At 39.6% G+C, this 15510-nt stretch overlaps 1 protein-coding gene across 1 annotated transcript in view; it reads left to right on the plus strand.

The window, feature by feature from the left end:
* Positions 1-15510, plus strand: part of shf (Src homology 2 domain containing F) — a gene marked incomplete at both ends in the record, with an annotated part of 92380 nt that overhangs the window by 75634 nt on the left and 1236 nt on the right. The window contains 3 exons of the mRNA XM_079241743.1: positions 2129-2275; positions 8393-8567; positions 8708-8827. Coding sequence (XP_079097869.1) covers positions 2129-2275; positions 8393-8567; positions 8708-8827 — 442 coding nt within the window. The remainder of the gene's footprint in view (positions 1-2128; positions 2276-8392; positions 8568-8707; positions 8828-15510) is intronic.

A 15510-nucleotide genomic window follows, 5' to 3' on the forward strand; every position in this document is an offset into this window, starting at 1 on the left:
TATATATATGTATATATATATGTATATATATATATGTATATATATGTATATATATATGTATATATATATGTATATATATATACATATGTATGTATATATATGTATATATACATATGTATGTATGTATATATATGTATATATACATATGTATGTATGTATATATATGTATATATACATATGTATGTATGTATATATATGTATATATACATATGTATGTATGTATATATATGTATATATACATATGTATGTATGTATATATATGTATACATACATATGTATGTATATGTATATATATGTATACATACATATGTATGTATATATATATATATGTATACATACATATGTATGTATATATATATATATGTATATATACATATGTATGTATATATATATATATGTATATATACATATGTATGTATATATATATATATGTATATATATACGTGTGTATATATATATATGTATATATATATATATACGTGTATATATATATGTGTATATATATACGTGTATATATATATGTGTATATATATACGTGTATATATATATGTGTATATATATACGTGTATATATATATGTGTATATATATACGTGTATATATGTGTGTATATATATACGTGTATATATATGTATGTATATATATACGTGTATATATATGTATGTATATATATACGTGTATATATATGTATGTATATATATACGTGTATATATATGTATGTATATATATACGTGTATATATATGTATGTATATATATACGTGTATATATGTATGTATATATATACGTGTATATACGTATATATGTATATATATGTGTGTGTATGTTTGTGTGTCCTTCAGGTGGTAAAAGCAATCATCCCTTGCTATGACTCCTTTGGATGTGTATTGAAACACAACAAATGCTATAAGGAGCAGCTGGGTTGATGTTAGCACATTAATTTTTGCACAGTTTTACACTCCCTTTGCCCTTCTGAGTAATATTTCCAGCACCATGGACAGTGGCATAATGTTCTTTATAATACTCACATTGGATCTCTTTTGAGATCTACTAAGATAACCATCATAAAGCTATAAATAACACAACCTCTGGAGATACTTAAAGTAGCTTGAAGAGCTACTACTGCTAGAATACATTTATCTATTTATCTATCTTGGTTTTGTGATGCAGGCTGTCTCAGCAGAAAGGGGGAAACAACTCTTCATCTTCTTTGTATCTCATTTATTCAGTATTCCAGCTATTTAACAAGTGGGCCATTGCTAGAAACATGTGCTGCTGCAAGAGTACTCGATTTAGCCTGCTAATGTCTCAACTGGACATGAGGCATACATTATGTGAGGGGCAAAGCCGGGGTAATGTCTACTGCCTGGATGGATCGCTGTGAGGTACGTGTTAGTGACAAATATTATCTACATTACTGTTTATCTTAATCTAGAGGCCTAAGGTCAAAAAAATGGCAGAGGGTGTTGCTGCACTGCATCAGTTATTGTCTGTAGCTTGCACTTTTAAAACACAGCATTGTTTCGTTTGGGCTCTCAGCCTAACAGAAGTGTGTCATGAACCACATTATGAATTAGACCAATTAGGCCAATCATAATGACACGTTTTAAGTTTATCCCTGGTAACACTTGCGTTATTCCGGCTGGCTTTTATGCTGTCTCACATTGTTATGATGAGGTGAGTAGAGACGGAGAGGTGTAAATGGCCAACTCGCTGCTGGAGGTTGGGTTCAGTAGGTATTAGCTGATTTTGATTTCAGCACTAAATCAATGCAATAAATATGGAAACTTTCAGGTCCTTTCAGCAATCTTTCTGTTGAAACAGCTCCAGAAAAAAAGTGAAAACAATAAAATCCAGCTCTACTTTGAGATCTAACTGCATTTCCGTTTCAGTCTTGTTTTATTCCTTCTTTCACTTAGTCCACAGGTGCTGCTGACTCTTTGATCACAGCATAAACCATGAACTCACAGCTGCCAGCTTCTCCTCTTATTTACTGTAATTCTCACTTACAACTTGTACCTTTTCTCTTTTCCCTCTGTTCTCTTCTGTCATTCCTTCCCTTTCTATACTCCCCTTGTTTTTGTCCTCTTGCCTTCCCTTTCCCTCCATCTCTCCTCTGGGGACACTTGCAGTAGAGATTAAAGTGATCAAGGACCTACCGTGGCCCCCTCCTGTCGGCCAGCTCAACAGCAGTCCTCCCCTGGCGGAGGAGCTAGAGTCTCCTTCCCAGACAGCTCAGCCGTCGCCAGGACAGACGAGCTGTGACCAGCACCACCATGGTGGGTGTTGGTGTTCACACTCCTTTTTCATTACTCGGCCCCTTCACCAACCCCCTCCCATCTTTAGTCTGTGCATCCACCCATCCATCCATCCAGCTTCTCAGCTTTAATCGAAAAGTTTGAGCAGTAAAAATTGTGTTTCGTACTTAATTTCCATATTGACTATCTTTGTCTTTTCTGAGTTCAGTTTAGTTGTTAATGCCACATCTCTTCTAGTGGGGGCGCAATAAAAAAACAATCCAGTCCAGAATGCACAACTAGGAAAATGAGTCTTTAATCCAGGGACAGGGGTCTTGAATTTCTCATGCGGTGATGACTTACTGAAAGAGTTGACATTTTTCAGACACACTGAATAATATGAGTTTAGGTATAAGCTCTGTAGTGACTGCACTTCTCCATCTGGATTACATGTGGCAGAAAATCACTAACTCTTGTGCAGGTTTTAAGCTGAAGCCTCATTAGTTTTAATTGTGCTGAACTGCCTTCTGCATGCGTAATTGCCTTTCGCTGCGACCCCCATTTCCTCTTGTCAACATACTCATAACCGTCCCAGATGTCCCCCTGACCTGCTGTTCTCTACAAGTGGCTTACGTGAAGTAAGAAATATCAGACTCATTTAAGGCAATTTCAGTTGTTAATTTATTGCCTTATTTATCATCATAAAGGACACAATGGACAAGGTAATTCACCTATTTTTTACCAGGAGAGCCATTAGCTGAATCTTGAATCTCCTCGTACACACTCTCACTCTGACTGCTGTAGTTATCCAGGGAAAAGAAAGAACATGTTGCAGAACTAATGCCAGGAATGGGACTTCCCCAGGCAGAGTGGGAAGGCGTAGACTGAAGCTGTGTAAGAGGACACCACTGTGTGCTGTAGGCGAGGACGGGGCAAGGAGTTGATTTATGTCCATAAATCCATGGGAAAGGTTCTGGTTCCCTGTGTGATGTGAGTGGGTTTAAGATTGGCATCCAGCTGTAAAATGATCCCCTCTCTGTCTCAGCTTGCATGGCCCCACTCTACATCTCTCAGGTCAAAGGTCCATGAGGCAGACATGCAGGGGGTTGGGGGGTTGGATGCCCTTCATGACCCTTGTGAATACAGTTACAATGCACTCTATTGACCCCTGAGTGTGCACACAAAGCAAGACATTAGTTATCCATCATACTCAGGGTTACATGTGTATTTTAAAATGACTTAAAAGGATAAAGAGCTGGTTTCTGTCGCTTATAAAGACTTTTTATTCTAGTTTTGTTAAGACAGACTGTAGATGAGGAGATATCTGCTATATCTGCCTCAGCAGGTCAACCCCATAATCAGACCTGAAATGCAGATTGGCAGAGCAGATATCACATCTACATATAAAAGAGGGGCACATTAGTCTGAGTATAATAAGGAGGTTTAACCCCTTGTTTTCTCATTTTTAAGTAAGTTCCTTATATACCATTTGAAGGATTTTGTTCACATTATTTTCCACGGATGTTCAAAGTTTAAAAAAAAGTAATTGAAAGATATAAAGATTCAGTTTAAGACAGGTTTACTTGCTCCCTCTTTGGAGGCTCATTCCTTTGTCCTGGAAAAATCTAATTAGAATTTCATTTTGAAATCTTTATAAAAGATGAGAGCATATTTCCAAATGGGATAATCTTCAGAGATTCAACTTATAGATTCGGCAGCGACGCGGCTCTACAACAATATTATTAACAGACATCCAACAAATTCTTATTCAAATTCCTGCCATACATTAATTATTGTCTACATAAAAAGGTGTCTTTTTTTTTTCTTATGAATCTTTTTAAAGCTACAAATCATTGGAGTATGAGACCATTTAAACACTCATTTTAGTCTAATGAGATGCAGATCTGTAAATCGTTCCACGTATCCCAGCTAGAAAACTTCATTTCCACCTCACAATACAGCAGTCGATGACACACGTCGCCCCTCAGAGTAGTCATCCTTTTTGATAGGAGTATCATTAGCAAATGAGAATTAATTAGCCAGCTTAATTAGAGAAATTTGCTCAGGAGTGTGTGCAGCTGGAGACGAGGACAAGTTGGGTCGCTCCGAATCCTTTGAGATGAATGTCTCTCTTCTGTCTTTGGTATGGATCATAAAAAGCACGCCATTGCTTTTAATATTTAAGTTCTTTTCTTTTTATGTGGAATCGGTAACTGTGAGACACATTCTCATCTATACAGCGCGGTTATGGCCGTTACACTGCAGCATTTTATCCTGTGGATTGGTTGTGCTTTAATCATTGGAAAGTCCTTTTGACATTTATGTTTATCTACGTCCGAACCAGGCTCGCTCGCTCCCCGTTCTCCTCTGCGTTTTTCTGTTTCTTTGTAGCGTCTCTGAAGAAAGCTGCGTGCTCAAAGGGGACAGGCCTTTCAGCCATCAGTCACCATCTGACTGACAGTTCAATCTGATACACAGATTCCATTTGCTGTGCTTTCCAAGCAACAATACTGATAACACACCCAGATGCCCCTGCACATTTCAGTGTGTGACTTTGTGTGTTTATGGGTAGGCACGTGCATGCGCCTGTGTGTGCACTTTTTTTTTTTTTTTTTAACTCTCTCATCCCTCTTAAGCTGCCTTTTGTTCTGCCGCTAGCCAATCCTCTTGTCAGTCTCCTGCCGGAGATGTCTCAGCCCATACGTTCAAGAGAACTAAAGGTGAATTGGTTTGCTTCACTTGCACTTAGGTTAGCCCTGAAAACATGATTTTACAAGAGTCTGAAGCTGCTGAAGGGGCAGTGACTGGCAAACAAAGCTTTTGCTTCATTTGGAGTAATCTAAGAAGGTTTTGACAGGTAAGGTTGATGGGGTTAACTCCTTCGAGAGCTGCCACTCAATCCTTCTTGTTGGTGGTATTTAGGAAAAAAAAAAAAAAGTTTCCCCAAGGTCAAACACACCACTGATTGCTGCATTTTAGCAAGAGGAAGGCTTAGTGTTCGGAGAATGGAGATAAAAAAAAAAGTGAAGAGCCGAGGTCAGGTGGTTGTCTGAGTGGGCTGCAGATGGACAGTACAGAGATGAACTGTGTGGGGAAAAGCCTTAAAACAAAGACCTGTTCCAACTTCTTTTATGTACATTGGCAGTAAACAAGAAAAAAAAAATCCAGTCAAGTTGAAAGTGCAGTCTGTATGTGGCATAAAGTGTAAGAACAAACCATTTTTGTTGTAAAGGTAATGGTTTGAACCTTCAAAAAGCCTTTTTTCTTTTCCTGGAGACATCCTCCAGGGTCCATTTTCTCCTATCGCTCAGTATCGCTGACAAGCGAGAGAAAACAGAGGAAAGGACAAAAAGAGTTCAAGACATGGTTCGTGAATGTGTAAGATGGAGAGATCAAAAGAGAGGATGACAGAGAAGAGAAAAGGAAGAAGCGGGGTCGAGCACATGCAAAATGGGAAGGGAAAGTGAAAGGGAAGGAAGGAGAGCAAGCGGCGGCATCTTGTGTTGTGATCCGTCAGCGCTGACAGGAGTTGAGTGGAGCAAACATGCATCTCCTGTGTCCCCCCTCAGTCAGTTTCCATGGAAACAATATCTCTCACCCCAACACATATACTGTACGTTCATCAGTCTCGTTTTGTATTCCCAGCAGTCAGCAAGAGGTTAACACAAACTGTGTGAAAGGATGGAGAACTTGTGATGTCGTTCATGTTATGCACTGGCATAAAGGACAGGAGCATCATTTACTGCTTACAGCCCAAACATGAGGCGCGAGGAAATGGAGCTGCAGCTCATACTCGTCCACGAGTCTGAGGTTAGACCCACAATTTACCCAGCTGTCATGCAGCAGTACAATTTGGCTGTCATTGTAGGACTCAGACATGGCCCTATAACGAACAGAGGTACAGAGGCCAAGATAACAATCAGTCAGTTGGAATAATCATTTCCATGAGTTTATGTTTAGTGCAACGCATCACTGACTTTAAGGCCATTGGGTTCAACTTGGGATTAAGAATGGAGGTTAAGGGGAACCCCTGGTGGTAGACGAACTAACAGCAATCTGTAGTGCATGTTTGATTGTGTTTATCCTCATCGTTTATTTAAAACTGGTTTAACCCTGTTTCTGATAGTTTATTCCATGCAGGTTATTAGACCAGTGACACCAGTGTAATAGCATGTTAGTGTTTACTGAGATTGAGAGAGTTCTGAAACTCTGATATTAACTAAGTCTCTACTGTGGCTGCAGAGCTAAATGTGGTTTACTCCCCAGAGTCCGGTGAGGTTGTCGGGGAAAATAAGAGAAAAATAAGAAAAACTGTTCTGTAATAGGAGAAATAAGAAACTAAGTTCCACCACACAAATATGTCATCATATGTCAGAATTAGTTTGATCTGTTCCATTTAAGTACATTTCATAAACCCAGCATGAAATGGACATGTCATATGTAAAGTTGCTGAGAAATACTACCCAGTTACAAACCAAACGTGATACTATTGATGTATCTTGGCACATATGATTTCCTGATTGGCAACATTTGGACATATTGACTGTAAGAGAAGCGGTCTCCTCAAGCTAGGAACAAAACTTCTCGACTGTCTATTGTCTTGTGATGCCCACACTGATGATTAAAACTGTCAGCCCATCAACTCAGTGTGATACAGGAGCACTTGGCTCGCTCACAAACTGTGCAGTGTAATGCAATCCTCTGAGTGGAATGCAGAGTCTAGACAGACGGAGGTCCATCTCCATCGACATGCCGCGAAGATCACAGTACCTGTCTGTTCAGTGCCTGCCCTGTTCAGCCTTTGTAATTAAACGGGAGATTCTAAGACTGGCCATTAGTGACTCTGGCCAGCAAAGCAGAGACAGTGTAGTTGAATGCTGCATTAACCCCTTCCATGTGCCCTAAGCCGTTAAACAGCCACCAATCTCCAGTTAAAACTTGTCATATTGCTGATGTTGGAAGCTGGTCCTCTGTTATTGCTTGAGAAACATGTCAGTGGCTCTAAATAGTATTCTTTTCCCAAAGCAAAGGGTGTTTTCATGTCAATTATAGTGATGGATGACTGAGGAAAAATGGCTGAACTGCGCACACACACACACACACACACACACACACACACACACACACACACACACACACACACACACGACCACCTCTCATTATCACGGCTCCAGCTTCCACAGTTCAGCCTTTCAGTCTCTCAGCCTGTTAGCCTTTGCCATGAGTGCAAATTCACCCTCATTTGTCCTTGTGAGTATTTCTCTCTGTTTTGTTCACGTTTGCTTCTGCAAATAAATGTGCTTGCCTTTTTTGCTGTGTGGTTATTTGACTGAGAATTAGCTCTGTGACCTTCGGCTGCCATGCCATGAGCACAGGTCACACCGGCGCATACCACCAGTCACTTCCCTGTGAGGCTGCCAAGAGAGCTCGTCATGTTCGCAGTTGACCGTGGGAGTTTGAAAAGTCACGTTTAATGTTTAACTTGCAGAAGTTTTACTGTATGGCGGGTTTGTCTGTGTGTGTGTGTGTGTGTGTGTGTGTGTGTGTGTGTGTGTGTGTGTGTGTGTGTGTGTGTGTGTGTGTGTGTGTGTGTGTGTGTGTGTGTGTGTGTGTGTGTGTGTGTGTGTGTGTGTGTGTCCAAATGTGGATATTAACTCATTCATTTTTCAGATGTTCGTTCTTTTACGTCTCTGTATGTAAGGGAAATATGTAAATGCGCATCCGTACTGTAACATGCACATGGTTTTTACGTTTTAAAGGAAGTTTGTATCCATTTTTTTTTTCTTTTTTGGTTTTGTTTTTTTTCCCCAGTGGATGTGTACACAGTGGGAATGGATTGATTTATGCTTCTCCCTCTGTGTGCACACGTCTCTCAGCTGTATGAGTTACACAAAGTGATTGTGTGGGTGTGTGCGAGTGTGTGTAAAGGCACGACCTGGATTTTGGTTCTCACACATTTGCACTGATCTGGTTCAACAAATCCATGTGATGCTAATTTATTTTGTAAGAATTGCAAACAACTACACATGATTTTTTTTTTTGCTTGACCTGAACCTCACATGTAGGTGAGACGTGTGAACAGGATGTACAGTAGCATGTTTCTTTTTTTTTTTTATTCTACATAACATTTTTTTAAAATAGTCTTTTCCTTCATTGCAGTACAATTTGATGGGGTGGAAAAGTCTCGAATGTCGCCCACTAAGGACGGGAAAACTCGCCCACTGCAGCGACATTCCAGCGGCTGTCTGGTCAACACCAAAATGACCTCAGTGGACCACTGCAGCTCCTCTCTTGGGGAACGTATCGACCCCACAATGCCTCTGGAAAGCCAGTTGTGAGTCTGATCTCAGCGTTTCCGTTTCTGACCTTTTAGTACTTCAGCTGTTGTTGATGAACATCTCATGCTTTGTAGTTACTGTGTCTGCATCCTTACCATCCTTTTGTTTGTCCCCTATTTGTCGTCATCGACCGCAGTTGGTACCACGGAGCCATCAGCCGAACAGACGCGGAGTCTCTGCTCAGGCTGTGCAAGGAAGCCAGCTACCTTGTGAGAAACAGCGAGACCAGCAAGAATGACTACTCCCTCTCCCTTAAGTAAGGACAACCCACTCTTCACCTAAACAGCACACCACAAATAGGATTATCACAAGCGCAGCTTCACATGACGAGCCTCTGTGAAAATGTGACTCCAAATGCTCATAAACTGTCCTGCATGTTTATATGATGCGAGGCAGGACAGTGAAGAGTCTCTTCAAGTTAGTCAAGGATATTCTTTGACATTCACTCAAAGTGAACAAGTTGTATACCTGTTCCCCATTAGTCTGCTGACTCTTCCTTTTCTGTATGGTAATTATTTTCACCCTTCGGACCCGCCTCCCACCCACCGTGCTTCCTGCGCCTGTTTTGTCCTCCAGTTCTCCTTGGTAACCCCCACTTGACAGCATCGGCGCCTTGATTTGCTGATGTACCCACAACTTGGTTATTGTTGCCCTTTAACTGGCGACCTCTGCTCTTGCTGCATCCTGCCAAGGGTTCAAAAGAGCATCTCTGATTGGCTTAGCCTGCAGTGTGGCGTTTGGAAGAGGCTACATCGCCATCAAGGCTCGTCTTGCAGCAACATCTCACATCTCTTGACTGGGAACGTGCAGCTTTAGGTTTTTTGCAATGAGGTGTCAGCACCATTCGCCATGGCAACATTGTCAATAACCAATCTAGAAATTTGTAGCCATTTAATTTCTTTGCAAAACAAACTATGGCCAAATTATTTGAGCTTTGAAATTTGAATGACTCAACAAATAATGTTGTCACTTTTACTATTTACCCGCACCAGCTTTTTTTCCATCACTGAAGACTCGCGACATTAACAAAAGTCATGTCAGTCACTCTGCAAACTTTGATATGAGATGAAACTGTAATACGCAGAGACACTGATTGTTATCACAGCAGATCTCATCTCGCTGGACGCTCATATGTCTTGAAAGGGAAATGCAATTCTGTTCACTACTCATGCAATTTTCTTCACACTACTGTGTGTGCCTGTGTCGCTTCCTCTCTCACTGGATGATCATCTGTTTATGCTCGTGCCATTGCTTATCTTGGTAACACAAAAATCATTTACTGACTCACTACACTGGAGTTTTCATCAACAATAAACTATTGTCTGACTGGTTGACTTCTAAATAGCTAAAAGGTGACATTTTTAGGAGACATGTAATTAGGTCAGGCAATGCTTGGACTGTGACATCCTTTTCTAATGCAGATGATTTGACATTAAACTATCAAAATGCAGATGAAGCATGGACAACAAAACCACATTAAATGTTTTTAGGGTTTTAAAAGATTTTCATTATATTCCTGTTTTTAAGGTCTTGAGAATGGATGAAATGAGCTGAACTCAAGTGAAGATAGTTCAGTTAAACTGAAAGCAATATTCCACCTTTTTAACTTCAACATGTTCAGTGCTGCTTATTCAACATGTGTAGAGGCCATTTATGTGTTTTTTGTTTTCTTTTATGTGAAATGGCTGTTATGTAAGTTAAATAATTTTTTGTATTTTAGTATATTAGGTTATATCACACAGATAGATTTTTATTTAAAGTCTGTTATTTAGCTTTTTGATGAGTGTGAGAACGGTGAGGGAAGACAGGTCATTTTTTTGTTGGAAATTAGTGTCCGGTGGTGTGAGACAGGATTAAATGATTTTTTGACCACTTTCAGGCGTTTTGTTTTTGTTAACTGGAACAAATATATAATGATCCACCTTTATTTTATGTTTTGTTTAAGGAAAAGTAAACTAGTTGTAATTTTCTAAACTCTTTCCCTTTTTTTTCTATTTGGGTTTTGGAAGTGCGTACAAAACTCAGACAGTCCACGCTGCCACCGCCTTTAAAAGTAATGTGGAAAAGGTCAGTACAATATGCTTCAGGCTTAGTGCTTCTGCATGGTGAAGTAAGACAACGGCGTTATCCGTCTAAATAATTTGTGCAGCATCACTGCACAGTTTAGAAATCATTCAGCTTTTTGTGTTCTGTGTCACATCAGGGCAGACCACTGAAAGCCTTGCTGACACCTCTGTATATCTTAGAAAACATGATGTATTTCTGCACATCACCATCTCTCCATCATTCCTGTGTGGACTGATCTGAGTTTCATTTATCTACAGAAAACTGTTCAAGAACTGCTCCGTCTGTTTATTGGTTTGCATGTGACTCACACTCTGTTATGAATGTTGTGGGTCACAGCAACAGCTCCCAAATGTTCATGACACACTTATGAATTCATTCCAAACCTTCTTATTTTTAATGGATGAGGAATTATGTAGGACTAACTCACACCTGCATCCACACCTAATTGTCAATCCTGTCATATGCGCCAAGTTTAATCAGTGACTGAGCTGTTCAGGCTCATAAAGGAGGTTGCTTAAATTGCAAGAATGCATTAAAAACTAAGCAAAATGAAAACAAAGAGATAAAATATCCAATAAAAGATGTGGCAACTGTTTTATTGCACAAACTTTCTCCTCATGCTTTCAGAGAAAAGGAGAAAAACTGCTGCACAGGATGAGTGAGCTTGGAGTTGCTGAGAAAGATCATTTGGCTCAAAGTCTTTGTTGGAACTAGAGAGGATATAAATGTAATAATATCAATTCAAATCCCGCAGATAGAAAGTTAGAAACAACACAAATGCCAGCAGGGACATCAGCAGAGGATAAATTGCATGTGGTGCATGTGGTCTATAAATCAGACATGCAAGACTGAAGAGTGACAATGATAGTTTAGATCCAACCAGAGTAATGGTGATATATGTCGTAATAACCAAGGTGTGTACTTGATGAACATCACTGTCTTCGATGAATCCATCTAATTTTACTGTGATAATGAAAAACCAACGCGCTAAGACAGAGGGTTTGACCACCCAAATGAAACGGCTGATGCCAGATTATGTGATTTGCTTCCATGTTAAGAGTATTTTTTTCCAGACTGACTCAATCAGGCAATGAGAAGTTTTGTTATACTAAAGTTATATTTCATATCAGTATGAAGTTATAACATTCCTGACATCGTTCTGGGAAATATGACCCACGCTAATGTGCTGCTCTGTCAGTGCAAATAACACAGGAGCACAGCGAGTAGAGTGATTTCTAATAGCCAGCAGTTTATCTGCGAAACGGTCTTTATTTAACAACTGCAAACAAGTCACTCGACGATTGTTGTGACATCTGTAATAGATGTCTGTCACACAATGGAGAGGAAAAGCAGAAAGGCCAAGCTCAGGACATGAAGCCAAACTGCTTCATCTAAGTGACTCACTGAGGACGTAGAATACACTCACATGAATTTCAGTCAGCCGAAACATACATGTGAAATGGGAAAGGTGTGTGTATCAGCTGCTTCAAAGAGAAATCAGGATTTATTTTTCTAAAGTTCCTGAAGTAAAAAAAAAGAGACATAAATTAGATGCTGCCATTCATGAAGATGGGGATTCATGATTCAGAAAGCTGAAATTGACACTTTTTGTGAGGTATGTTAGCATTTTGACTATAAATCATTATTGTACAATATTTTTACAGTTCGGGTTGTCAAATCACTCTTGTTTTGGTTTATTGTAATATTTTAACAAGGATTTTTTTTTTCTTAGCAAAATTGAGATGAGTCTGCTTGTTGACAGTCTGCTTAACACTAGAATGACCATGATTTTCAGTTTCTCCTGCAATACCTCCTCCCTCTACGATAGTCACTCACCCCACTTACTTACCTATTGTTTTTAAAGCATTCACTGTTGTGTTAGTGCAAACCTGTCCACACACAACCAGAATGTCCATGTGATCCATGCCACTGTAAGGAAAACTGACCTCCCTTTTATTCACCTTTACGGTTTTACTGTGAGCATTTTTCTCATAAGGAAATGCATATTTCAGGAAACTGAATTTATGGTTTATATATTGTCAGTTTGCTTCAGGATGAAGTCACTTGTATTCCCAATAATAATGGTGAAAGCCATGTTGACTGTTTTGCCACTTTGGGACAGTGACAACGATAGAACAGTGACAAAAGTGTGTTTCTTCTGTTGCATAAGATAGCTCTGGGGTTTTGCAGAGCATCATTTTGTGCCCACGGCATCATTTACCTCCCAAGAGAAAGAATCTCGTTCATGGGAATAACGGATGCCGCCACCGCTCCGGCAAACGTGGCACCAACCTCCACACACAGGCGTCCCCAGAAGCATGTGTGTTTCCTGTGTCTGCTGCCACAGAAAATGAGTGGAAACCCAAGGTGAAGAGCCTCCATGTCTGAGGTCACTGAAAAATGTATGAGGCCATGAGGTGGCACAAATGTCTATTGCATTATTGATAAAGACAGGAATCCCTGAGACCTCCAGCCTCTCGAATCCTCTGGCTGGAACGGAAAGTTATTTCTTTCTTTTTTTTTCTTTTTTTTTTTCCTGTCTATTTTGCTATTACCTGCCTTTTTATGTCGCTGTGGCCCAAAACTCCCCTTCCCTCTCACTTTCTCTTTTTCCCCCTCTCTGTCAGGTGTTTGAAACATATTAAACCCAGAGGTCAGTGTCATCCTATTTTCCCCCCTCACAGGGGAGTTCTGCACAGCTTGCTCCCACTTGTCTCTGTGATGCTTTGGAGAACGATGAAAATGTATTCAGTTTGATGCAAGAGTGCAAATATGGCATAACTAAATAATCAATGGAAAAAAAAAAGCATTTGCATACATATATGTATGTGCTTTCCAGTCCACCTGTTTGATTATAGACTCAGTATGCTGCTTTACATGTCTAATTTTGCTGCTTTTTATCAGGCTCATTCATAATAAATAATGGACACATGCAATATCTGATGCCCTGAGATACTTAAAAAGGTCTTTGCTCCTGCAGCAGGTCATTATAATTTTGGCTGATGCTTTTGCCTTGGATTCATAACACCGAGTATCATTCACAAAGCAATCCGATCTGCCGACAGTGGAGATAAGCTGTCAGGCTGTTCCTGTTCTGAGTGCTGCTCAGTTCAAATCAAAGTCATAAACCTCAATAAACACGACAGCAGACCTCCCCAGTAAGATTCATCCTGATTACACAAAAAGAGGGGTATGATAGCACCACAAAGGCTTGTCAACTCCAAAATATCCCTGTATTCATTTTATCAGCAACGATGCTGCGTGGCTCTGTTGTCCTGGTTTCTGTCTCTGCAGGACTGTAATATGATAAGCAGCTCAGAACACGGGCTGCAAAGCCAGCTGGGAATCTAAAAATGATGCCATTGATGTGTTTGCCTTTTTAAGTGTGGCGCTGAGTAACCCAACACCTTCCTCCGAGCTCTCCTGGTGAAGATTCATCAGATTCACTTTACCGGGAGGGTTGTTTTTTTTTATTTTTGTTTTTTTTATGGTGGCACCACTTGCAGAATCATCAAAATGGAGATTTGCAGCAGGGAAGATTTGTCCTGCTCTCCTCAAATCATGATGAGCTTGTTAATGACATGCTCAGACATCGCAGCCAGAGCTGCTGTAATGGAGAGGTTTGATAGTTTGTTTACTTCACTTTTATAGCCAAGCAACCCTGCAGCGCTCTACCTCATTTCATCTATAAAAAAGCTTTTTAGCTTTGAAATACTTCAACTCTTCCCCACTCTAATTTTCGTATAAAGTGCAAAAGAGTCCAAAGCTTCATGTATTTTTTTATTCTGTTATCTTTAAATTAACAATCACCGGAACATTAAAGTAGGATCAGTCTCATTTGCAGAAATCAGTATTAATGCATTCTTAGTCTTGATACATGTCCTTTAATTGAACCCTGTAGATTCTTACTTTTTTTTTTTCCTAGTGCCAGTTTTATCTATTTTTTCCTGGTTTGTCTCGATGCATCAGGGAGGGAAAACAACCATCGTCTTTGCACATGCAATTACGTGATAAGTAAAGAATGGACTTAGATTTAAGGTGCCTAAAGCCAAGTTTCCGCTCCTGTTCATCACAGATAACGGGCTGAAAATGTGTGCATGTACTTACAAAAGAAATATTGTCTGGTAGTATTAAAAAAAAGAATGGGTTTTATGCTTTGTGGTCAGAAATAGAAACACATACATGTGACAGATGTTGTATATTGCATCAACTTTGCTTTCTCTGGATTTTACCAAAACAAAAATATGTGCTGACAGAATAATATCCACATATTCCCTACTTCCGTTAAAGGCATAGATAATATCTGTGTTTCCTAAAACATCACATGCATTTACCTGCCACACATCCTCATAAGTCCGTAGAGGGTTATTCTCCAAGTTTGGAACACATTAAATGGAAAGTACGGGCAGTCACATTTGTAAAAGTGTGCTGTTATATTTACTGAGTGGCATTGTTTTCTTTTTTTCCCCCGGTGTTAAAACCACAAAGCAGCTAAAGAATTTATATTTTACATCAATTAAAAAAAATAAAGAATAACACAAGACAATGCAGAACAGGTGGGAGTTTAATGGGCTGGAAATAAGCTGTGGATATTAAGTCAATGACACACCATAATGCCTGCGAATGCTGTTTTAGCCAACAGCAATAAGAACTTCTTCAGAGCATTAGCTGCTGATTGAAGGAGCTATTATGTTAATGTGTTTTGTAAGGAAAATTTATCCTAAGTGTATATTTAAAGGCTACGGGGAACAGTTGTTTTGAATCAGCTCACCCTTCACTTAAGCTTACTGTCGCATCACTTAACTTCAAAAAAGTACTTTTCTATTTTGAAGCAGAAGATTACTGGCAAGCTGTAAAAATGCATCGATTGAA

Source organism: Telmatherina bonti, assembly GCF_933228915.1.
Source record: "Telmatherina bonti genome assembly, chromosome: 1".
In the NCBI taxonomy this organism is placed as follows: Eukaryota; Metazoa; Chordata; class Actinopteri; order Atheriniformes; family Telmatherinidae; genus Telmatherina; species Telmatherina bonti.